The following is a 26,659-nucleotide window of genomic DNA, read 5'->3' on the forward strand; positions in this document are numbered from 1 at the left end:
CTGTGGGAAATACTTCGCTTTTCTGCAAAAGCCAGAAATGTAAAGAAGCCCTAAAAGCAATGAAATCCTCATAGTCCTTTAACAGACTAAAAGGATTTGAATTCTCCCCCTAAACTAATCAATCATAAAATTGATTGAGAAAAATTCATACTTTCCCAATGCTGTTCTGCAGGATTGCATGACCCTGGCAAGCACAAAGGTTGTGGTCAATGAAAACAAGACCTGTTCTTCCACTCAGAGCGAGATCCCATCACGCCTCAGGTTGTTCCTGGTGCTGGCATGTGCTGGTGTTTGAGATGAACGCAGACAGCAGCTTCACAAAACTTCCAAATCCTGATTCAGTGAAAACTCCTGCTTCCAACTTTTCTAATTAAGTCTTGCCAACACAGTGAATTTAGTTTTGTGTTTTCCTCTAAGCACTGGCTAAAGGGGAGGTGAGATGCAAATRAATGCATATGGAAAGGTTTTCAGACTGAAACTGGGGAACAGATCTCCTCTCCCTGGGGCTGCACAGAAGTGCTGCCTCCCTGAAAAGCTCTCMGTTGGAAAGGTGAGACTGCCAACACCTTCCCTTTACCAGTGCAGCTCAGACTTCTCCAGTTTGGGGGCACATTGATAGCAAATTTAATGTACTCTGCTTGATTTCCATCACATTCACARTATAMAAAAAKGAGATGCTTTTCTACTCTTCTTTCYCCTCAAAGGGGATGAAATGGAACTCTGGCACCAGCACATTTTGAGAGAACTCCTCTACTGGTGAATATTTCTAGTTCATTTTGTTCCTCATCGAATAGAAATTGGCAGTCATTACACCTCACCCACTTTATAACTGGCCCAGTCACAATTGATAAGAAATCAATTCCTTGTGCCAGCTTAATTTCATTCACAATTTCACTTCATCTTTCAAGTAAACTCAAAAGCCCCCAGGCCCTGCCAGATGCAGAGAAGAGGAAGCCTCTGTTACTCTGTTTTGAGAAGCTCCTCAACTGCAGTTCAGTTTAATATGATGGATTTCCACACATCCTCATTTCCAGGCTGCCATTACAGAGCAGGTGCTTTTACTCCCAGAACAGAATTATCTGTTACAATGCAGGACATCTGCCTTGCACATCAGATTGCAGAGTAATTTTAGATTTTTCTGTATTTCTTTWTAAACTTTTCTTTCAGACARTGCTGTGTACAAAATGGTTACACTYAGTGGTATTTACCAGGCTTTTTATCTACTCAGAAAGCATTTTTAGTTCTACCCAAAGCTGGATTTTCCTTTCATGAATAGTTCATGTCACACCTATCAGCTCATAAGTTTCATCTTTATCTTTGTCATGCAGGCCTTGGCATCTTYTATGGCATTTTATTAAATGGGAAGAATATGTTCCCTCATGAAAAATATAAATTGTTTTCTTGAGCATTGATATCAGAGCTATTAATGTGCTAAGAAAGAACACTTTCAATTGGAGGTAAAGGTTTTAGGCTCCTTCAAGGATAAAATCTAAACCCTCAGCATGACATGACTGTAATCCTGTCCAAAAACACACACAAACCACAAGTTTCCAGTTCTCTGTTGATAGAGAACAGCCATCCACAGTGCTAAAAAAGCAGTTTCCCCATTAGGTGCCCTAACAAAGTTTTCAAACTATTCAAACACAGAGGCATAAATCAAGAAAACAAAGCTTTTGCAAGATGTTACATGTAAGTTATACTAAGAAGTTAAAGAAAACCATCTGGGCATAAAATGTAAATACGGCCAGCATACAAAAATTAAGAGGAAAATAAAACCAACCACGCATTTCAAATGCCCCAAACACAGAGCCTTCATTCTGTAAGACCAMTGAAGTTTAACTCCCAACATCCAGCTAGCACAAAAAAATTCATTTTGCCAAACACCAATGAACCAGGGCACTAAAGCTTATGCAAGATCAGCTTTTCCCCAGCTTTTTGGCTCATTGAAGACACAGTCCTTCAAGGGGCGGAATTATCAGCATCTCTTCAGTGGCAGCTGTGAATCGAAGCTGGAAAGAGATGGTGACCTCCTAAATCATCACGGGAAATATTTATCAGGATTACACCTAAAAGGTTTGGTTCCTTTTCCTGTACTGCTGCACTTTCAGTTTCTGAAGGGTGGAATTACCTGGATTTGCTTTATGGACCCCAGAGATTCCTGGGAGGAAGAAGGAGAAGAAGAGCTGAATACACTCCCAAAGACAGGGGCCTGCAGTGTTGGAGAGAGATTARAAAATACCTCAAAACACTCTATTCCTGTACAGCAACTGTTTTTCAAAGGTGTCTACAACAAAGAAACAACAACAAAAAATTTTTAAAAATCAAAACCTAGAACTTAATGGGATAAAATGCCCGAACTCTGGATTTTTCATGCTGACTTAGTTCAGATCACTTACATAAGCAACATACTTGAGATTTGATTACATAGCTAGATTTTTTGTTTATTTATTTACTTTTAAACAGGATGCTTGCTTGGGTTTAAGTTAGTTTGGGGAAAGGGAAGTAGGAAGATTTTGAAAACAAACAAATTACATACAAACAGACAAGTTAAAAAAATAAACCTGTAATGCCAAAGCTCTCCCTGTCTCTCRAGGCTGGTACCTTTGGATTTCCAGCACATTCCTCTTCTTCCTGAGCTCATGGAGGGACTGGGAGGGACCAGCAGCCTGGAACCCTTGGCAGAGCCCAGCTCACAGATGATGAGACTCAGTTTGTCACTGATTTCAGAGATAATTATCAAGATRGGGAATTCTGGCTTAATTTCCTGATTCGAGAAGGGAGTACGTGATCCCAATCATAAACCATCCAGTGAGCAGCAAATGATGTCTTAACAGCCTTTATAGCTGAAGTTTAAAATACTCAYGGAGTTTGTATAAAACAGATGTGAATTTTCAAACTAAACAGCAGATTTTTCCTAAGAGGAAAGAARTTGAAGCAGTAGAGAAGAGCTCTGTGTCCTCCTCTGCTTCTGAGGAATCAGAAAGGGAGTGATGGTCCTCTGACAGCTAATGTACTAMATCTCAGTTTTCCTGCTGATCTGTTTTTATTATCTTCTTCCAAATATTTCTTTCATATTCTGCCTTTTGTATTTTTAGGAAATTCTGTCTGCATGTGACTTCGTTGATAGGCCTCATCTGTTCATGTAAAAAATGTTTTTTCCCCACAGATATGATTTTTTATCAGTCCTATGTGTTGAAGTTATTGACCCAGATTATTGTATTTACTTGGGCCTTTAGCCTGAAATCTGCATCTGTTCTGAATCCACCCATGGGAGCCTCACTGCCTCTTTAGTAGGCTCTGAAATCATCAGTGTATTGGGATTTTTTCTCCTCCTTTCTTAAGCCAGGTAATATAGAATAGCCTGGGCCATCATTTTCCTGRTTTAATCAATCTTTTCTAAATCATCTGACCTTCAGTTTTCCAACTGCATAAACCTGTCTTGACCAGGAACAACYAGAATGGAGGAAGAAGGAACCATTTCTTATGCAAATACAGTGGATCAATCACATTCTTCTCTTTTGGCCCTTTAAGTCGGTCCTGCAAACCAAAGATTAAAATAAAATAAAAACAAAATAGCTCCATGGCATTTTCAGGGAGGCCAAGTGCTCCTAGAGTCTGACCTYTAACTTCAAAAAGCATATACTGGAAAATTTATCACAGACTCATTATGTGGAGTCGTGGTGACTGTCAGTAAAGCAAGAGCAAGGAAATAAAACAGCRAATAAAGATTTTCACTGAAAACTGGCAAATAAGTCTGAACTTTATTAGAAAACCTCAGACTCAGAGCAGAATTTTCTTCAYAGAAATAWAACATGCCTCTTTAATTAAAGCTTAACATATTCCTGCCAAGGCACCGCTGTGAGACACAGGCGGGAAGCACAAAGGAGGTTCCAGCTCCTGGTGTGGCATTGCCTTGAGTGGTGATGGACTGGAAAGAAGCAGTTCTTCTGAAACTGTTTGAACTGTGACCCAACCTTCCCATGAATGACAGTCTCGGATATTCTGAAATCACAGGAACTGTTTGTCTGGGGGGGAAAAAAAAATCTCCCCAGAATATCAGGAAAACAACTTTTGATTTTTGGAAAAACAGACAAGAATTCCCGGTGGGGCAGTGCCATGGTGCCAGAACTCTGCAGAGTGAGAGTAGAAGAAATGCTTTAATTAATTCAGCATTCAACCCCTCCCCCTGAACCCATGAAAAATCGCTTCTGTAGTAAATAATTATGGAGGATTTACTACATATGAGAAGAGCAGTGAGTTTGAACAGTGTCATGCCCTTTATCCCACTGCGAACTGCAGGATCTGGACATTTGGCACAGCTGCTGTCCTTGTGTACACTCAGTTTGGTAACAGGAACCACAATCACAATACCCCCGAGAACTGTAAATTTGTTACATTATTTGTGTTGCTGCCTCATAACTTCTCCTCCTTGATCTTGCTTTCTCTACTTATTTTACTGGCAGTAAAACTCAGTAGATTAATAATGCCATTAATACTTTACTTCCTCTGCCAGATCTTCTTGGGTGGCCACTTTCCAGCAGTATAACAATCTTTGCTTGCTCACATCTCCTTGTTCTCAATGCCACCCTTTTTATCTTTTTTTATTGTGTTGTGCAGATTTTAAGGCCTCAGTGCATTTTTAGAATTCAAGATATAAACTGTTTCAAACCAGTAGTTAGTTACAATTCATTAATAACTCATGCATCTTTTCTCAGAGTAACTAAAAGCAAATAAAGGTACCTGAATGACACTAGAGCTGGCCAGACACCTATAAGATTTAGTGGAAAAATGATAATCGTTATTTAATTCATATTTTATGCTGTTTAACTGGAGGTATAATAATCCTCMTTTTCCTTTTTTCAGTTACCCTACAATCAGTGATTTTCTGCCCGTCATTATGATGGCAGTGATGGACAGATAAAATCATTGCCTGCAGATTCTGGCTCATCACAAAGTGAATACAGGTCCTCTGTCCTTTTTTATATTTGTCATAGAGTCACCACCAGTTAAGGCTGACCTTAACTCATGCACACATTAAGGTAAACTCTTCTGGCAAATTTGCAAATATCAAAAGCAGAAACTCTGACTCTTCTATTCCTTGAGAGAGAAAAGATAAAACAGTAAAAGGAAGAAYGTCAAAACAATAATAAATTACTCCACAGCCATGGATAATAAATTACATTATGGCCTTTCTAATGTGTGAAATGCTGTTACTCAAAACTGGAAAGAAACAATTGCACTTCAGAGTGAGAGAAGCATGCTCGCAGCTCTTTTGTTCCAGTTCAAACAGCACACACGACCCTTGCTAACAGCTGTGCTGCACTGTGTCTCCTGAGGGCACCAAGGTAGACCAGAGAACAGCTTGAAGCATCATTGTTTCTTTGGAAGAGAGAGTCAATAAAAATACTGACAAAGGAATGCAGCCAGGCTCTTGGAGTTGTACAAATTCCAGTCCTTCTTCAAYCCCTCCCTCATCAAGTCCTTCAAAGAATGAAACAGCTTTTTGAACTTGCCATTTKTGCTAATTTGCTTCAATTTTCTTTTCAATGCCAGCCACAATGGATTTTCTAAACTATATGAAAAGTAACACTGTAATAAGAAGTTATGCCAGACTCTCTCTTTTCTCCAAGCCCATAACAACATAACCATGGCTTGAAAATGTTTGCAGATGAAGAATTTTCAGCAGGGAAATAACAGAGTATCTGAGAAGCTCAAATGACAGCCAATCACTCTCAACAGCCTGGTGCCTGCTTAGCTCTTTGCTTTAATGGARCACTCAGAGGCAAAAAGCAGAAGCAAAATCCCATCTATGCTGCTGGAGGGATAGAGTTTACTCTTGGCCAGAGATTAGCATCTCATTTTCTTCCTTTACCCTGTTTCTTTATTCCTGTCCTCGACATCCCTCACTAATATCCTGTATCTTTTTGTTTATTCCTCCTCGTTTTTGCTTCTGTTGTCTTCATAATTGTAAAAGATACTTCTGTGAAAAGTGAGTTAATGACTTTTCCTTTTCCCCATCCTTTGCCCATTGTTTTTCCTCATTATCTTTCCCATTTCCCCACAAAATACTGCTTCCTCCCCTGTCCAATTTTACTTCTTGCCCTGGTATTGCTCCCAAGGAGCTCAGCCAGAACATCATTTTGGCACCCACTCTTTCCTTAYAATCTCATTTACTGAAACTCGCTTTACCACCCCTGATAAGGGAGGGTGAAATGCAGCTGTGGGAATGCTGCAGGGAATGTGAGAWACTCCATCAGCAGCATTCAGAACTTCCATGCAGCTTGTGCACTTATTCTTCCTCCACCTCTCTTCTTACCCTGACCACACAGGAGGTAACACTTGTATTCAGTGTTAGAYACAGAAATTCTGCCCTGCCTGAAGYTCTGCACTGCTCTGATTCCCAGGCTTGTGTTCTTAAATTGAATATGAGGTCAAGACCCTCCACAAGAAGTACAGCCATGTCAATGAGAACAGATAAATAGATTCAAAATTCCCATGTTACATTAGGTTTATGTTCATCTCATGACTCCCTGTGTTTACTCTGCAGGCCTCTCCCTCTTCTGGAAAGGGCTGTTCCTTTTGAACCATCCAGGAAGATGCTTTTTCTTCCAACAAACCAGACTGAACACCACGTTGCCACAGAATTTCATAGCTGGGACTGCTTTGGGTGTCTGTTATTTACCAACAGCWCCTCAAGCTGAAAACAGCTGGCTGACCTGGGTCTGCCTGGCAATCATCTCTTTGCCATAAACATTTGGGGCTGCAATGCACACCCTGTGCACTGCAGGAAGGGCTGCAACACTGCACAGGCACCTTGGCAGCCATGAGTTTCCATAACCCCACCTGGCTAAACCTGCACCAGCCCCAGCCCACACAACCTGCCCAAAATCTGCAGTTGTTAGCCCTGATTTCCTGTTACAGCCCCTGAGCCCCCAGCCAGCCTTTCCAGGGACTGGAMTGATTTAACCTGCTCAGCCTCTGCTCCAAACTGGAACAATCCCAGAGGCTGACAGGTCACTCACAACACCCATGCCCAGCTTGGCCTCGTCTTTGTGTTCACACGTTTGTGTGATTTCATCTCAACAAATCAGGAGAATTGCAATATCATGCCATTGCAAAATGTAATTTATTCACAAAACTRGGTTCAGGAACTAAAGGTTCAGGTTCAATGAAAGCTTATCAACAAAGCAAGCTGCTTTCAGAGGGCTAGGTGTGAGCAGCACTTGCAGTTTGTCATGTCACACTGTTTAAATAATACGAGTTCATTTTTCATTTTATTTTCCCTTTACTACTTCATACAGGCAGACACTTGTTTATTTCTCTCTGAAAGTCTTTTCTTAGCCAGAGATAAGTTACTTGGGGAGAGGAAAGGTTATATATTCAAACATGGTGTCAAGGTTGTTGCTAAACTGATGAGTCTCAGCTGTGGATCCTCCCCAAAAAGAAATGGTCAGACCTGTATTTGTCTTTAAAATTGGATTTACCAAGAAGTTGCAATAAGGAGTCATTAATTTCATTTGCAGCTAATGACTGCAAAAGAACCTTTCTTTATACTACAAGGCAGCACCAGAAACATTAATCCTTTTCAAATGTTAAGTACAAATTTGAAGAGGTGATTTGCCACAGAGTAAAGGTAGTTATGACCAGCCTGTTTGGCTTTTATACTGGTGAATAAATTATTATCACACAGTATTCTGCCTGCTGTACATTAATGGCCTTGTCCACCTGGGCACATCATATACAATAAATCAGGTTYTCGCCATCAATCTGCACATTTTTTGCACCACACATTTTATTAAGCTTTGCTCCAGACTGCTTTTATTATGTAACAARGCTGGCTGTTAGAAAACACCTATCTCACCTGTGGATTTGTAAAATTATGTTCCTGTCTATCAGGGCTCCACCACRGGGTATTTTAAACACTCGCAGTCACCTGCAGGTCACATCACAAAGCCACAGCAAGAGAAAAGCCCTGAWAGCACTTAACCAGGCAAACAGAATCATCAAAACCCAGGGAGGCCAAGCATTGCTGCAGAATTCRTGCTCTTAATTAAAAGCCAGCAGATGTTGTAAAGCTCTTCACGGCCAGAAGGGATACGAAGCAAATGATTTGCAGCAAAAGCTTTAGGCTTCTATTCCACCCAAGCTGTTGCATCTCTGCTCAAACAGAGCTGGAAAAAGTGCCCCAGAAATCCTCCCCTGCTGCTCCAGCAGCTCCCAGGGCACAGCAGTGGCACTGGCACTCACCTCTGCAGCAGCYCAGGGCACCCTCTCTGCAGATTCTGCTCCAGGCAGGATGGTTCATTYAGGGCTTCTGGTCCTTTGGTTTTCCAACAAATGCAAAAAAAAAACCCTCTTCAAAGGCATCCAGGCAGGCTTCAGCTCCAAGGAGTGGAGCTCCCAAGGAGGTGCTGTCAGACAAGCACAAGGATTTCACGTTTTGTACAATAACCTGAGGTCAGCCATAGCCCTGGGGACATGGCCAGACTCTAGACCCTTCCTCCAGCTTATCTTTACACCTCCCTCTCCTCCCAGGAGTCCAGACTCCCCCAGCCACTCACAGTATGAATGATTGACCACAAGTTTCCTACCAGTCTGCTGAGGAAGGGAAACCAGGCCAGAACCCAAACCCTTATACATGCACACCACTCCTCCCTCTTCACATCACCCTCCACACTGGCTTCTGCCCAGACTGATTTGTTTTGGTACTCGAGTTTTCTTCCCTGCCAGTGCACCTCCAGAAATAAGCTGTCCTTCCCAAGCCCTTGCTCWTTTTGAAATGTGTGAATTTCTTTTGGCATGACAACCACCTCAGGTTTTCACCTCCAGCTTCTTTTTTGCTGGCAGCTGTTTGTCCATTCTTTAAAAACACAAGAAGTGTTCAGATTGATCACATTTTGATAGGGAATTCTCTTTGTTCAGGAACATGCCCAAACATGAATAAATGTCAAGGAAAAGAACTGTTTCACACAATAATYATAGAAAATTCTCTTCCTGTAACACTCTGATATTTTCACAAAGACAGAGATTGTTTGGATCACGGAAGGGAGGTCAGGTTCAGATCCCGGGGAGAGTGGTGTGTAGTGATAATAACACTTAGGATTTTTGCAGCATTCCTTATCCAGAGATCTGAGCCCTGTCTCCAGTATATTACAACAGCAGGATATGTTATCTTATGCAAACTCCTTCCTAAATTTCACAATAGTTGTAACAAGCAGGAATCATTATATTAGTGTAGCTGAAAAACAGCCACAGTGCTCCTTCTTTACTTTGCTTTTATCTAAATAAACTGAAATATGTCRGAGCTGAGACATTTGTCTTCATTGTTTACCAAGTATCTACATTACTCTTAATGGCATACAATACTAAAAGAATGGGAAACAGAAATAGGTGTCTGAATTCTCCTCCTTTAAGCAAGTTACCCAACTGCAGCCCCTACAAATGCTCAGTTGCCCTTTTACTACATCTGGTTCAAAGGCCACTAAAAATGGGATTCTTTGCACTGACATCAAAGGGCTCTGAATGGGGCTGTCTGAAGCGCGAGGGGAGACAAGATTAACTTCAGCTTTCTGCCTATAGAACTCTAGCAAAAAGTAACAAATTATAATCAGAAGATAAGGTTTTCTTGAGAACCTACTGATTTCAGCACATTTTTCCAATGTCAGTTACCACTATGAAGTTGCTGCTTTGTGAGAGTGATGCAGAGCGTGCTGCTAAACACARGGTTTGCAGCTTCATGTGACCTTTTCTTTCAATAACACGAAGGAACACGGTGACTAAGAAGGAAGCAAGAGGGTGGGAAAAGAGCTATGAATGGTTTATAAAGCACTAGATTGGTTGTCTTTATTTAGTACCGTATCTGTATTGATCAGGCTTTCCTCCTGGCCTGCTGTGAAGCTGTAAGAACAGGCACCAGTGCCAAAAACCCCAGCGCTGCTGCTGAAACCTTACCCTACCTTTTAACTACAGGCTTTATTTCTCGTGTAAATACATCCCAGGAACCCAGCTTTGAAAGTGGTTTCTCCCAGTAACCAGCTTGACTTAAAAACATCTGGAACTTCTTTGTAACTCRCAAGTGCTTTGTGTAGTCACCTGTATGATGAAGGTTAAATGCTGTGGAATTACTGCTGGGGGCTCTGAYTGCCCCACAGTCACACGAGTGGATGGATAAAGCAGGGACACAAGGGGCAGGGGAGCACTAAACAAACCCAAGATTATGTTCCTAATTGAAATGGCAGCCCAGGGTTTTCRCATATAAAATCTGGAATCTGAGCTTGCTTTCCTTAACATCATCTGTTTCAGCTGCTCCACATTCCAGGACTCCTTCAGCCTTGACCTCATCCCTAAGATTATTCTCCCTCCAGTCAATTAGAAGTTCTCAAATGTACAATATTTACACCCGGCAATGAGGCAGATCTGCTGATTGTCTCTCTCCAGCTGCCTGGGTGGCCCCAAGAATGAGGAAATGTCCCAGGACTRGGGAATTCCCATTGTGTGTGGAGAGAAGGGCTGGAGCTCACAGCACTGCCCAGGCTGGGCTGCACAGGGGCAGGAAGGGATGGGGAGATCGAAGGGATAAAGAGAAGGATTCACTCCACACGTTTTGTCCAAGGCTCTCAAGATTTATGCAGCATACCCATCCACCCTRAAGAGTTTTGGAATTGGAAAAGAAAAAGGAACATCTGAAGCTAAAATAATTCTAAAGGAAAAACTGAAAAATRCTATGAATTGGGTCTCTTGGCTTCCAATCTCTGCCTGCTACCTCCAAGGCTACTACTCCTTTTTTCTTTTACTAAATGAAAACGTAATCCTTAAACAGATTTACAAAACCATTTTGCATCACATGTGAATATCATGGACAATGGTATCCAGATATCTTTTATTACTTATCCCAACTCAAAACGGACCCTGGGTTTTTAAAATWWATTTGCTGCTGTTTCCTTAACCAGCCTTCTTGTTTTGAGACTGCTGTATTTATGAGATGAAAAATTCCCAAGTCATTAGGTAATATATGACCCAAACAACTTGATAATCAGTGTAAATGAGAATCAGGCCTACAGTATCCAGGAGTATGAATTCCTTTGATGAGAGTATCTTTCTTCCTGTAGAGTCTATGTCTTATCTTCTTCTAAAGCCTACATGAGGTCATTTGGCCAAACCCTTGCCCTTAATTTCTGAACCCTGGTAGCTGATTTAAAAATATATTTTATTACTYCTTTTGTTTGCACAGCACTGGGTGCTGATATGGTCTCCCCTGGCTCTTCAGAGATTAAACAGCACACGGAAGAAAAWGTAGAGCAATGTAGAAGGCGCCTTCAAACTGTAATTTAGAAAACAGAACAATATTTTTTTGGAAAATGTTCTTAAATCAGTTCACTCACAACACATTTTTTTTTTTGCTATAACATATGTATACATATGATACAGTTATATATTATTAAATTCTATGATAAATTTGCATCATKGTTAAAAAACCAAATAACAGTTGCAATAAGGAAAATGAAAACCCATGAATCAGAATTTAGACTCATGTCATTGTTACATATAATACCTGCAACMAGAAACCAGTACTTCTTACTCACTGCAGTGCCCTGTTAAACAGTAACTGCACAATAAATCTTTTTTCTTTTTCAGATAAGCTAAAGCACAATCATAAGCATTTGTCAAAATCAATTCTGTATCCAACAGCACGAGAGTACGGTATCTAGAACTTCCTGATCTAAAGCAATTAGCTTTTTCTAGATATGTAAGAAACGGAAATAACTGCAATTCCTTTTTTTCAGAGATGTTTTGTCACAGTATTTTTCAAAACAGAGTACCTATAGAACCATGAAGCTGAACTGTAACTCTGCTGATGCTTGGGGAGCATGACTGGAACACACACAGACCCCCAGCACAGCAAAACAAAGGGTACAAACATTCAGGTCACCGCAGTTACTCATCCTTAAAGCATTTCTTTCCTAACTCAAGCATGAACTTCAGTGTAATGTTGTGTTCYGTAGTTTACACGCGTTCTATTTCCCCCCTGTATTAGTGCTGAGAACATCTTGTCATTTACMCTTAATTATGTGAAGTAAAAGCAATTTAAGTTTCCACAGAGAGCTCTGGGGTCACKGGAGAAAGGGAACTTTGTGGCTATTGCCCTGCCTGGTGACCAGCTGGGAATATGGTCAGCTACCAAACTCAATCTTCAGGCACTGACAAAAGGCTTGACAAGCTGACAAAACATGACATCTTAATGAGGCTTCTTTGCAAGTGTTACAGGATAGTCCACACCAGAGTCAGGGGCAGAATTGGAGAAGAATGGGATGTGGTAGAGAAGTGTTCATCCCTTGGATAACTCCTGGCAGATCCTGCAACCAGTTTTCTACTCACAAACCAGATTTTAGTGAATATGTTAAAATGGCATGAGACATAAAAGAAGTTTTGGCTGCAGCTCTTTCTGTTAGTAATGAAACATTACATTTTGATTTAGAATATCCACAATTAAGTTTGCAGCCTTTCTCCATTGTGCTCTCTATGAGTTTCCTGTAACAGGATGTACTACATGTACTCCCGTGAGAAAAGATACAGCCAATTACCCTCAAATCCTTACCTATTATCACTTAATAGCTGATATTAATGATAGAAAATGGGGCCACAGGCAGGAGTGTTCTTCTAGGCCCAGCTGTCAGGTATTTCACAYGGTGTGAAATTTGTCTGAAGTGTTGCACTCTAGGTAGGTTTGTCTGCAAAGAGGTGCTCATAAGTAAGTGTGGGGGGGAAGTATTAATAAATTGGTGACTTATTTCCACACAGAGAAATCAGTGGCAGAGTCTTGAGAGRAAAAAGAAGCTCCAAACAACCCTAAAATCCGCAGCCCAGCTCTGAACCACAAAGCTGCGTTTTTTTTTTTTCACACAAGCGATAAAACCACCCTGGAATCGGGCACGGAGCGGGAGGATCAGGTCATTTAASAGCTTTGAAGCAGCATGAGCAGCCCAGCAGGCTGTGCCTCCCSTGCCGCCGCCGGGACGATGTGCTGTCCCAGCCCTGCTTTACCTGCCGGGGCAGCGGGGGCGGTGCGGGGCCGTGCCCGCCCCCGGCCCGAGCCCCGGGGGAGGCCGGCAGCTGTCGGCGGGTGGGAGGCGTCTGCAGCTGGAAAACAGCAGCTCCGGTTGCCGATCGGATTTGGGGGTGGGGTGGGAGGTGTGTGTGGGAAAAGCCAAGCGATGGATCTTCCCTTCTTTTGACAACACTCTCCCCTTCAGGACTAAGTCTGCACTGGAGGAAAATAACTGCGAGGGAGAAGTGCTGATCACACCTCCGTGTGGGAACTAACTCACTCCCGGGAGCAGCGTGTGCCGCCAGCCCCAGGATATTCCCTGCCTCCAACCTGAAGTGATTCCTCCTGGAACGGTTCAGTCGCGCCTGCAGTTCACCTTTGCCTGCAGTTAACCGGCGTGCAATTTGGGTTTAATGGAGCTGGGTTTATTGTTCCTCTTTGGACTTACGATTACGTCGACTGCAGGTAACGTGAATTTCTTTCTTTCTTTGCCCACTTCCACGCATGCACACAAAGAAACTCTGCGTGGTTTTTTTTTGTCGCTTTTTTTTTTTTTTTCTTTTCTCCTTCCGAAAGGCTGTAAGCAACAGCCCACTCCGGTGCGCGGTAAAGAACCAGAGGGCAAAGGCATCCTTGGTTTAATCCACACACCGGGCTGGCGATGCAGCCCGGGGCGGACGCGAACATAACGGTGCTGCCGGGACTCCGCRGGGAGCGGGGATGGGTCGGGCCCGGTGCCGGGGGGTGCGGGCTGGGGTGTGCGGGGTCTGGGAACCGCTGGGAACCGACGGGAGCTGAGCACGGCTCTTGCAGGGTCCGCGCTGCCCCGGCCCCGCTCCGCGCTGCCGGCGGCCGGCCCGGGACACCGCGAACGCGACGAGAGCGGAGCGGCGGCGGCCGCGGGCGGCAGGGCCAGGGCGGACGGCGGAGCGCTGAGGCACCGCGCCCGGCGCTGCACTTGCTACACCTACAAGGACAAGGAGTGCGTGTACTACTGCCACCTCGACATCATCTGGATCAACACCCCCGAGTGAGTGCGGGAAATGGCGGGCGGGGGAGCGGGCGGGAGCCCCGGGGGAGCGGAGGGGCGGCGGAGGCGGGGACGGCCCGGGCGGGGTCGGGGCGGGACGGGGGGAGCCCCCCGAGCCCCCCGAGCGCCGCTGTGCCCGCACCTGCCCGGCCCGGGACCCCGCACACCGGGACAGCGACCGCAGGGAAACCGGCTGACAGCAGGGAAAAGCCGGGATTTCCCAGGAGAAATCCGCTTCTAACAACCCACCGGCTGGGRAAGCGAGAATGGTACTGTGTGCGTGCATCTCTACTAGTTTTGATGCAAAGTAATGTGGAAAAATACCGAGACGTTAAGATACTGTTTGAAAAATTCAGTGTGCCAGGTATTAAGATGTTACAAAAGAAAGTCTTTTAGAACCGTGCTTTACGGAAACAGGGGCTTTTGTTTCAGCTCGTAATAAAAACAAATTTTGAAGCCATTTCCCCTGGCTTGGAAGYTCTGAGTTCCACACAGAGCGGTGGGGGTGGAGCACACGTGCAGAAAAGCTGCTCTGCTGTCTGTACTGACAGTGTTTAGTGGGAAGAAAGCATCCAGGAAGAGTGACACTTTGCCTACATCCTAAAGATTAGAGGCCTCCTTTTCCTACACCACTGTATATATCCTGTCTTGCTGCGTAACCAAAACAGACTTCAGATTTGTAAAGATTCTCACAGGCTAATAGGTTTCAGTCCTGCAGCAACCACAGCGATCAGTTCACTAAAAAAATAATGGGATCATATGAACGTGAAAACAAATGGTTTTGAGAATTAAAAGTTTTTCAGACTGTGATGTGAACTTCTACACAAACCATCGAGTACTCCAGTGACTACAGTCTGGGAACACTTGTAATGATTCAGACTTGCCTTTGAATCGATTGCAAAGCTTTTAATGAGATTAAAACAACAAAAGGAGTAGGCAAATAGAAAGTAGCAGTAAAATAGGTTAAGTCAAATGGGGGTTAGGGCACTTAATTTGTAAATTCACGTGTGTGTCCTGGCTCGAGGCCATGTCTGATGACGTCTTTTGAACTTCTACCAACCTGTAAGTATCGTGTATTCACACAAGTCATTCAATTCTTCGAGTTCCATACCTGCACTAATCCACCCCAGGATTACTTGGGGTTATTTTAGCCAAATATTTATGACTCAGTAAATTTAAGTCAGAGCTCACCAGTGAAAATGGGGGAATGGCATTCCTTTTCCCCTACGCACTGAATAAATAGACTTCTGCTAATTTTAAACACACACTCCTTTTTTTTTTTTTTTTTTTTTTTTTTTTTTTTTTTTTTTTTTTTTTTTTTTTTTTTTTTTTTTTTTTTTNAGGACTTACAATTTTCATTCCAGTGACGGAATTATTTAGTGTGCATTAATTCAGCAGTGTGGAGAATTTGCTTACGTGAAAGTTTTTACCAATATCACTAAAGAAAGAACAAAAAAATTAGAAAAGAGAGATATATAATGTTTTCATGATACTTGTAGAATTAGCAATGCAGTATGTATAATTATCTAAATATCAAACATTTGGGATTCTAAGTCCATGCTTTCATAACTGAAATCAGTTGGACATAAAATAGCAGCAAACCTGTCAAATGCATAAAGTCTACCCCCACGGGTATAGGTTAACCTGAAATGATTTCCTATGAGGACTAGGAAATTCTCTTTTTATCATTTTTATGCCATGTGATAGGACATTTCTATGCAAACCACGGAATGCATATGTTCAATTTCAATATTAAATATTTCCACAGAATGATACATTTTAGCTACTTCTCTGCAAAGACACAAACTGGTGTAACCTAACAATCTGATGGAMCTGGGTGAATCAGGAGGCTGGGAGCCCTCTGGGGTTGACAAACAGTGGGTGGATGATGGTGAAATTAGTCTGGAATTAGTCCAGAAGGAACTGAATTTCCTGAATTCTCTAAGTGTCTGAACTGGGCAGTTTTGCTCTCCTGCTCCATGGACAGGTGACAGAGCTACAAATCTCTCGCTGAAACAGAGCAGTTGTGATTTTCAGGATTCTTCCTAGGAATGCTCCCGGGGCAGAGGGAAACATTAAAAGAAGTGCATTGGACATTTCAGTGCAACAGGAACAGAATTTCAGATTTCATGTGCCATGAACACTAGTTCTGCTCTGGTGATTAACTTGGAATCATGTCTCAGGAAGTCAAAATATACTTCTGGATGTGAATGAGGGAAGCCAGGCCTGCTTGGGCAATTWAATATTCCAAGCAAGTTACACTACTTCATTGAAATGGAAGTGACCACTGGATTTGTGCAGACTGGCTGTTTGTAAATGGGGCTTTTACGTTGCTCTTGTACACATGTTGTGGAAAGTTTTTGTATTTACTAAAATCTGGCTCCAATGCAGCTTGGAGGATCATGCACACAGGGAGAGGCTGGAAAGTTGGTGTTGAAGTTTTCTTGATATCTGTTGATCCTGGTATTTTTCTTGTTTTTTTCTTTTTTTCCCCCTTCATCAAACCCTACAAGTGCTTCTTATTTTTTTCCTCCTTTCTCCTCCCTCCCCTCCTCTGACCTATTTAAATCACTTTTTCACTTCTTGTTCCCCACAACAATTCCTCAGTAATTTCTGTTTTCAGGCTGCTCTTGCCTCTATGTTTTAAAGACAGACTTTCATTCCTCCCCTGGTTTCTTCTGCTTTTCCCRACAGGAGCTGGTAAGCATTGTTGTAATATATTCAAAACAAATCTTGGTCATGGCCTCCCCTCCTTTTCTGGAAAAGCAGTTAAAGTTTTTATTGAAGCTGCTGGAGGCAGAGTGACAATAGAAGGTCTATTTCTATCCCTGCTGAGAAACCACTTAAATCAGCAGGGTGACAATTGTAGAAAAGGCCAAAATTGCAGAATGTGGAGCCTCTGACTCCCTGCAGCTTTTGCCAATTAAATGAGAAATTATCTCTGCACAAATGTTTTGAGCATTGCTTTATACTTGACTATGAAGYGCTGCTGTTAGTCCTGACCACTAAGAGCATCAGTGTTGTTTTGACAAAAAGTGAGTGTTTTATGCTGGGAACAGTGGGAGCCTTAAGAGGAAAAGAAGATGACCTAGAGAGGGCAGGTAAGTCAGGAGAGAATAATGCAATTATGTGGTGTAGACAAAGGTTGCATAACAAAGGTAATTAAAAGCTGGTAAACTGTTCCCACTGATAAGATTGATTACCAGGAATTAGTTTGCAATGTAATTTTTTTTTGTCAAGTGATTAATTATGCTTATCTTGATCTATAGCTACAGACATTTTAAAGACTGAATTGTCCTTTAAACAATACCTACTGATAYAATACAGACACAGCTTGATCCTCAATTTTGTAAGTTAAAGAGGCARATGTAGACAAGAGAAGAAAATTTGAGCAAGGCTATTTTTGTATCTGCACTTGTTCATAGTGGCCCTGTTTTTCAATATGAACTGAGACTGTGCATCCAACAACAATAGTAAGTTAATTAATAACAGATCAATTAATAACATTTATGTTGCTGTGTGAAGCTTTATCCATGCTCACAATGATTAGTGATAGATTAAAAGGTGACAGCTCCTAAGGGAGTGTTACTGTCACGAGGGCACCATAGCAGATACTCAAGTGGTCTTCAATTCTAAAATAAAAGTGTAATGAGAATTTATGGCAATAATCCAGACCTTTCTGAAGGAGAATTCCTCACTCAAACTAAGCACCAAAAATATGAGCATTTCTTTTGAAGGGTCTAAATCAAAGCAAAAGGGTTTTTTTTTCCCCTTAAATGACATGTCATTTTGGTATTATGTTCAAAAGAGAAGTAACTGAATGAAATTCTGTGACCACATTGTAAAGACCAGTTACATGATGATCTRAGCATTCTGTCTGCCAATTACATGAATTTCTGAATCAGGAACATTGGATGAATAAAGTAAAAGGCAGATTTTGATCTAACACTGTTTCTGCTCTGATTCTCTGTACTTAACACATGYTGTGTTTCCTCTGGGGGAGGACAAGGACATGGACAGGACCTGGATGTGTCTGTGCTGTGTGGGATCCACTGGGAGAGGATCTGGTGAGGGTTCCATGCTGTGTGTGCCCATGGGGACACCAGGGGATCTGATGTTTTGTCATTTAATAAAGAAATCTGTTTCTGCAGCACATGCAAGTCAGATAATCCTTAGCAACAAGCTGGCTCCAGATAGCTGCCAACAGAAATGTGTTTTCCTGACCTCAGGTGACCACTGGCCGAGGTGAGAAAGGCCTTTCAGACACTTGAATTCTTGTGCTSGTTCCTGTGAGCGATGATGGATGGGTTTGTCAGGAGCTGAACTGAGCTGATCCCACTGCACTCAGCTCTCCAAATCACCAGTTAATGAACTTTGCTCATTACTGACTTAGGTTACCTCAGAAAGTCATCTCAGAATGGAAACAATTTGTATGCCATCATCACTTCACTCACAGTTTTSCTCACATGCACAGGTGATATCTTGGGATGCTGTTACAAAAGMAAAGACTTAATACAGCTCACTGGTCATTCTGCTCTAAGTGCACGTTCTGCTGATCACCTTTTCCTTCATAACTTCTTTTTGTTGCCTTCATCTCTTTAATGACTGATTTTTTGTTAAACAGAAGCCCACATAGCAAAATATAAGATGCTTTTCATCTTTATGGACATTAAGTGATCTAAATTATTATTACCCCAATTCTGGATGATTATATTCATCATTAAATAAGTATAGATGACATCCTGTATTTAACTGGAAATGRAAGTACACAGCTAAAGATCTCTTGTTCAGCAAAACAATTAARCAGGTGGTTATAAACTCTAGATCAGATTGAAATTCCCTGCTAGCCAAAGGCGTGATGATAAATCCRTGGCTGCCAGCCAGGAAGCTCAAATAAGGAAGCTGATCTGTCAGCTGAACAGTGCTCATGGTTAACCATCMGAACCAAGTGCCAAAACTGAAGGGATGAATCTTTGTTGAGTTGATTTTATTTTTCTGAATGAGGCTTGCCCTGATTTTGCAATCTTTACTATGTTCACAAGAAATCTGTTTGTCTTGCAAAATCTTCCTGTCAGAAGAATATCTCAAATAGATTTATTGCACATAGTAACAGGCTCCTGCTGTAATTGTTACATTTTATTGTGAACAAACTGATTGGATTTTAGGGCTGTTATTCCAAGARCTATTTTTGTGTGTACTGACTACCGACTCTCAGTGCCTTACTGTCTGAAGTGTGCACAGCTTGCGTGCCCTCCTCAGTCTAGAAGCAGAAYATCTCCTCACAGCTTGCTGACAGTGCTCCCAGGACTGACATTTTCCAGCAGCCTCTCAGAAGGAGCTGAAATGCTTTGGCTCTGCAGTTCCAGTCCCACATCCCTGCAGGAGCTGGCCCTGAGAAGATGAGGTCAGGGATGAGACACGCTGATAGCCAGGGCTTTGAAATTTCACTGCTGCTGTTCATGCTGCTCTAATTCAAAGAATAAACACTCTTGAGGGCTGTCAAACCACAGTCACTTTCACCAGTCTTCTATTTTAACACCACGTGTTTATTTTCCCCCAGGTTTTTGTTTTATTTGTTTTGAAACCAGCGGTAGATTTTGAACTGTACAGGCTGTAGAGAGTGGTAGGAACATGCCTTAGTGAGTGTTCCTTGTGTGCACTGCTGTGGTGGCTTCAGAAGCAGCAATAAGCACTCTGAAATTTAGTTTGAAAAACTCTTAATTTGATTCCTTTCATCCGTATTGCCCTGCTGCTCTGCCTTGTGGGATTTACCTCAGTGGTTTTGCACCATGGGTAAGTGGTAAGAGCCACTTACTGACAATACTGACTGCCAGTCAGAGGGACAAAAGGAATAATGGGGGTTTGGGCCTGGCAGACAGAAAATTTTACTTATTTTACGTATTTACTTTAAAWTTTTACTCCAGATTTTACTTATTTATTTAAACTAAACATCAGATACCTTGCTACAGAACTGGGAGCAGATTAGGATTGGTGTGAGGTACTGAGGSAGATGCTGAGGGTTTTTTTGAGAGATGTGTTTCTGTGAAACACTGGCTCAATTTACGGGGTCAGGTGAGCTCTTCCCAGCCTTTCTGGGGATTTGGGGTGTTAATGGACACCCCTCTGGCTTGCTGTATATTGTTTAYCTCAAGAAATACACCCCAGCTTTTCACTCAACAACTCAGGTACTGCTCTGATCATATCTGAGAAACAAAACACATGATATCCCTCTGACAGCTACAGGAGGAGGATGGAGAGTGATAAAAAAACCCCAGATCYTCACAGTGTTTGACCTGGGTACCATGAAGCCCCAGGGGGAGGAAAATCAAAGAACTCACGTGGTCAGTGAACCTGGATGATGAAACAGATCTGTGCAATCCTTGGTTCATTACCTAACTTAGCTGCAACTAATGAACTAAAACTAATTTGCATCCTCACAAATTAGCAAGTATTAATTAAGTGATAAGATAGTAAGGTCATGGAGGTGCATCTTTTTGGATCTGTTAGGTATCTAGAAACAGTAAGCACTGCTAAATTGATGTGGGAAAGCAAGGTGTGGCTGTAAGGGATAAAAGTAATTTCATTTGAAAATAACTGCAAAAAGCTACTCAGAAAAAATGCAGCTTCTGAGAACATGGTCAGGATGAACACACCAACAAGTCAGGCATTCTCTGGAGTAAAACACCTTGAAGGGTTGATATGGGAGGTGCCTCCACTGTAAACTCCTAAAAAGCCATGCCTGTTACAGGAAGAGCTGGAGCCAACTCCCAGAGCAGCCAATGATCTCCTCATSTGTAAGACTACAGAGTGCTACAGCAGTGCCTTTACATGAAAATCCACACAGAAATATCTGCTATTCCCCCAAGCATCACCCTTTGCTCTGGGGACATTTTGTCTCACTTGCAGAATGACATATTGTGCTTTCTTTGTGTGTTCTTTGTTCCCAGTGGTCCTTACAGGGATCTCAGACATTTTGGGATTGTCTGAAAATGCTGGAGACTGTTGGGAGCCTTGCTGGCCTGGATGTGTGCCAGAGAATATATTGCTGAACACTGAAATCACAGCATCTGAGATGATTGCTGCAACCCCCTCATCCCTTTGTTTTGGCTGAAACTCTCCAGTGCCCTGGAGGTATCTACTGGTTTAAGTGGCTGGGAAAGTAGAAAATAATAGCAGCTCATAGGTCAATTATAACATAGCATGAGAAACTCAGCCACAGGTTGTAAAAATTAAAATWAACCAATTGGATTTGTCTGCCTGAATTGTGAGCATTCACAGTGAGTGGGGGACAACAGTCCCAATTCACCCTGAAGGCATCAGTCCTCCAACAGGAAATTTTCTCCTGTGGAAAATTTCCACTCAGAATGGCTCTTTGGTGGAACAATCACTTGGTACCAATTATTTGGTACATCTTGTCTTTTGTCAACARACAAATGCGTATTTCTGTTAATTTAATTGCAAAACCTTGCTCCAACATCTAGCAGGCTTTTAGGGGGAGAGCTTTTCTGATTGCTTTTCATGGACACAAAGTACAGAAATTATCCAGGCTATTTCAGCATYTGATATCCAATCTGACAAGAACACACTGTGCTTTGATTAGTTTTGTGCTGCTCTGGTATACATGGAAATATCTTCAGTTGTTTATCCATTACACTGACTAATCAGAATTACAACACATGGAATAATTGCAAGTACTGGAGAGTCGTGTTAGCTTTTTTTTTCATACAGAGTAAAGATCAAAGGGAAACTCTTCTCTTGAAGTCAGACCATCTCTGTGTTAGAAAGTGCTTAAAGACTGAGCATGCAGATTTTGATGCACTCACTGGTTGGCTGCAGTTTTCATACTGAGCCCCACAAAAGAGGGTAATTCCTCAGAATTCACAGATTTGGATGTTGCCAATCAGTTCAAAGTAGTACCTTGGAAAGGCTCATTCAGAAATGTCTAGGTTTGCTTATTCTCCATTTTGGAGAGAAGAAAGGCGTGAAGGCCTCACAGTACACCTTAGCTTTAAATACATCTTAAACTCATTTCAGTTTGCTTCAGGAGAGTTTTATTCTCCTAAAGGAAGGGATGCTGCATATTGAGTTAAAGGTCAGGAATTCARATTTTCTTGTGAAATGTAAAACTTAAAAAACAAACAAAAAAAAAAAATTAAAAACCTGTGGATGCTGCAGAGAAATGTTTAAATCAGTGAATGGCTTTTAGCCAGTACTTTGGCCAAGGAGTGGGTCCTAACCACAAGGAACACAGTGTAAGGAACTGGTAGTTCAGCATCCCCACAGTTCTGCCTCTGGTCTACTCCAGCTGAGCTCTGAGGGGGCAAAAACTGCCCTGTGTGCATTCAATTCATCAAGCTCAACACAATTATTGCTGGGAAGACTTTGGGTTGTTATTGAAGTGTATCTGCTTTGGGTTTGAATTTTTGGAGTAGAAACCAAACCCAGGCTTATTGGGAGCATGATTGTATTTCTGTCTCTGATTGCTGAATTACACAATAGCTCACACAAAACCTTCACCTGGACATTCTGGTTAAAATCCTTTGAAATTTGAAACACTTGGAAATGTTGTTGCATTGGCACACRTTTCTGGCCCCCTGAGAATGAAGTAGCCCTGAATAAATTTTCTAAGCTATRAAGCATAAACTACTTCATTAGAAAGATCAGAAGCACTATCTAAAATATCAATTTCCTCCTTTGCTTAAGGCTGTGATTCATGGCTCTTATCACTTGTAATTATAATTATATTCTCCCCTCCTCCCTGTTTGCTGGAATTTACTSTCTCTTAGGAAAGGCAGCAGATTGGTAATGGGCCCTTCCTGCAATCACTGTAGTTCACAGAGTGACAGATTAAGGTAAAATTGARAGTTGATGACAATTCTGGTTGGTCCATTAATTTGCAAATTGCAGCAATTAAGAATAAAACTCGTGCCCTCATTTCTCCCTGGCTCTTCAGGCAGAGCCTCTGACACAGGGCAACCTGCAGCTCAKTCCCACAGAGCTTTTTCTTTAGAGAATTACAGTAAAAAAGCCCAGAATCATATTTTGGAAGGGTGGACTTTTGAACGGGGAACCACATTAAACAATGAGAATACCATATTGCAGTATTTGATGTCTCATTAGCACAATGTGGGATGGCATCTGCAAAAGCTTCAAGAAGCTTCTTTATGTCCTGGCAAACAATCTGCCATTAAACAGGGCTCTGACATTTGTCTAAAACACACACAATTCATCTTTCCATTTCAGTCTCAGTTTGAGCAGGAAGTTGAATAATAGAATTTCATCCGAGAGTTTTCATAGAGGATTTGCCACTGCTAAAAATAAAGGAGCTTCCCCCTGCTCCTGTCTCTAAATACTCTCTTTTTATGAAGTTCCTCATAAAAAACATGAATGTGTAAAAAATATGACCATGGAGCAATTATTTATGTCAGAAGTTCTCTACATTAGCCAGTCCACATTCATTATCGTAAAGCAGTTGGCAGCATAGAATTATGAATACTCTTAAATTATAAAATAGGACTTCCTCCTAATCCTAAAGAGAACAGAAAGCTTTTAAAATGAGTTTGAGAAGGGAGGCCAAAATCAAGTCCTAAAGTTTTTTTATGACAAATATGGATATTTTTGGTCTTTCCCAGTGTCCTGGCATAGGAATCATGTGATGAAAATATGGAACAATTTCTGCACAGAGGCAGACCAGGATCTGCTGGAGAAAAATCATCCCTTGGGCTTTGAAGACAGAAGTACTGCTCATGATTTTCTGTCTCTCAGGATGATTTTTGACAGGTTCAGGCTGTGAAAGACAAGGTGAAGTGTTACAAATGTACTGAGTGAAGAGGCTTGAATAAATGATTTGCATCAACTCTACTGATGTTGCATCAAAAATTATTGCAGCTATTAGGAAAATAATGTTTCTGAACCTTTCAGCCCACCATGTGTGTGGGAAAAGGGAAAGTTTGCAGCTTTCCCATTAGCAGCCTAATGATGTTTTTATGAAAGCAAATGAAAGAAGCAGAGCTATGTGAAGGTAGTGGTTCCAGACTCATTATTCAGGCTTTGTTCTGTAACCTTTCTGTAACCTTTCTAGATTGACTCTGACTTCCTCTTCCCTGCCTTTTTTATTTTTTTTTCACTCCTCCTCTCCTTTTTTCTCACTTTTCAACATGAGATTCTCTTCAGATTTTTAGTTTTTGTGGATTGTGGATTGCTTAACCCATTCCTCAAGTCCTCAGGAACTTTTATGGGTCTCCAGAAGTTTCATGGGGAGTACAGATGTTGTCAGTTGAGATTCTTTAAAAACTTGGAGGAGAGGAATTGAAGACATCARTCCAAACTATCCAGCTCATTTTGGGGATGAAAAGGGCATGAAAGGGCAAAATATTCAGGGAAATAAAGAGAGGTACCTGCTACTATTTCTTGGTGTGCTGCAGTACAGAAGAGGATCTCTCACAGAAAGGCAGAACCATACAAGGAAGATGATCTGGCASTTTCCCACATTTATAACTCCAGGGCTCGTGTTACAGACATGATGCMGTAAATGAATCATGCTGACAGTTTTCTCCATTTCTTGATGATAAAATTAATGGCAAATCAGGCTTGGAACCATGAACTAGATGACAGCTACACAATGTTAGTGATCTGGTGAAATCAGCACAGCTCCTCTGTCACTTCATMCCAGCTATGGTGCTGAGTTAACAAATCTTGTGCATTCGGGGAGGGAAATCAAAACAACCCAAGAATAAGGGGTAAAATAATCAATAACCTGGGGATGTATTTGCATCATCTCTTAGGTATTCCAGTTTTTTTTTTTGATAGTGTAATTGCTGATAAATTCTGATTGCCTGCTGCTTTATAACTTGATGAAAGCCTGAGCTGATGGAGCAGAAGTTACAGTCTGGTACAGGGCAAACTTCTTACCTGATCATAGGGGTTGATTTTGGTGCCACTATTTATTGCTTTCCATCAACAGATCTCTTCACTAAAATAGAGATGGAACATAATTGGTTCTTAAAATACCCAATAAATGTAATTCTCRCAACAGGAGGACTGTGCCATATGGACTGTCCAACTACAGAGGCAGCTTTAGAGGCAAGAGGTCTACAGGACAGATTCAAAGTCCTTCCCAGCCCTCACCCCGATGTTCCTGTTGGGATGCTCATGACAAGCAGTGYTTGCAGTTTTGCAGAAGAATGCAGGACAGAAGGAGGTGAGTGTTTTTCCTTAACGCTGCAACCAGGCCACATTTATGGAGAAAAATTAATCAAGTTGCATTTATGAAGTGGAAGTGATGAAAGGATGTATTGATTTGAAATCAAATTCCCCTCTGCAGTTGTGRTGRGCTGACCCTGGCCWGCAGCCAAGCACTTACACTGCTGCTTGTTCACTTCCCCTTCAGTGGGATGGGGGAGAGAACGGGAAGAAAAAAAGCAAGAAAGTTCCTGTGTCACATCAGAGTTTAATAAGTGAAGGAGAGAGGCCAGAGCCAGCCAGTACAGCTTGGAATGKTGTTTTTTTGCTTTTTCTTTTTATGATGTGGTGCTTTTGAAACAGCAGATCTGTCCAGTCAGGGGCACACTGAACATGGCACTGTTCTAGAATGTTTTATGTAGCCTAACAAAGAATGAAATTRTCATTTCATGAATGAGGAGAACACAGTGACAAGCTTAGGAAATCTCTGTTCTACAGAAATCATGGATCAATGAAAAAGACAGAGGAGAAAGACCAATGCAGGGAAGAGGAACACAATTTCATTCAGTAGCACAGAGTCTGGAGGATTCTGAACAATCAGGTATGTTACAGATCAGTAATGTTAAAAAAAAGGAATTGATTTTCCATACACATTCTTTGTATATCATGTTTTTGCTCGTTTAGCACTTCAACCAATTAAGCTAAATGTCCCAGTGCAGTGCTGCAGTGAAAGTTGAAGTGTTAGGGTAAACAAACAGGAAAAACCTTTTGGAAGAAGTATCTGAAGGAAAAAGTAAATCTGCTTGTGATGTCAGGTTTAAAGAGGTTACTGTGGTTTAGTAGCCAYGCTCAAATACTGCCACTTCTAAAAACGTCACACCATTACCCCACWTTTTTTGCTGTGAATGGAAGCACTTGGATTAGAAGTCCCCAAGTTGAATTTATTGCTGTGATTCTTTGAGCAGAGCTAATTGGAGAACTGTGAGTTCATCCTCTACATCCATACACATAACCAGGGAGGGGACCCACAGTTATCTCAGCTAACAGGGATTTAGTGCTGAATATTAAACAGTTCAGCTGTGTTTGTTTGTTTGTTTTAAAGCTTTACCATTTCTTTGCTGGAGCTCAAAAAGAACTTAAACCACAACTCTCCCTTGAGATGGACAAACTTGATGCTTCAGTGTGATGCCAGTGGAGAATTTGGAGAATTCAGCAGCAGGCAACACTTCATTTCAGCAGTGCCACTCCGAGGGCACTGGAACCTGTATGAAGAAGCTTTTCTCCCCTCGTGAGAGCCTCAGAAAAGGATAATCTTTATCATGTAACCTGGCAGGGAACGTATCACTCTAGAGGAAAACTACAAAGGCAGACCCAAACTTCAGCAATGCAAAGCTTCAGGAAAC

At 41.8% G+C, this 26,659-nt stretch overlaps 1 protein-coding gene across 1 annotated transcript; it reads left to right on the top strand.

The window, feature by feature from the left end:
- The first annotated feature begins 13,013 nt into the window (after window positions 1-13,013).
- EDN3 (endothelin 3) lies at window positions 13,014-26,423 on the top strand. Its single transcript, XM_057378138.1, has 5 exons — window positions 13,014-13,510; window positions 13,859-14,075; window positions 25,111-25,275; window positions 25,755-25,857; window positions 26,359-26,423. Exons 1-4 carry the CDS (start codon window positions 13,459-13,461, stop codon window positions 25,825-25,827), a joined length of 507 nt encoding a protein of 168 aa, XP_057234121.1. The 5' UTR covers window positions 13,014-13,458; the 3' UTR covers window positions 25,828-25,857; window positions 26,359-26,423.
- The last annotated feature ends 236 nt before the right edge of the window (window positions 26,424-26,659 follow it).

The sequence above is a fragment of the Malurus melanocephalus genome, unplaced genomic scaffold (genome assembly GCF_030028575.1).
Source record: "Malurus melanocephalus ecotype Western Australia unplaced genomic scaffold, MMel_1.1 scaffold_341, whole genome shotgun sequence".
In the NCBI taxonomy this organism is placed as follows: Eukaryota; Metazoa; Chordata; class Aves; order Passeriformes; family Maluridae; genus Malurus; species Malurus melanocephalus.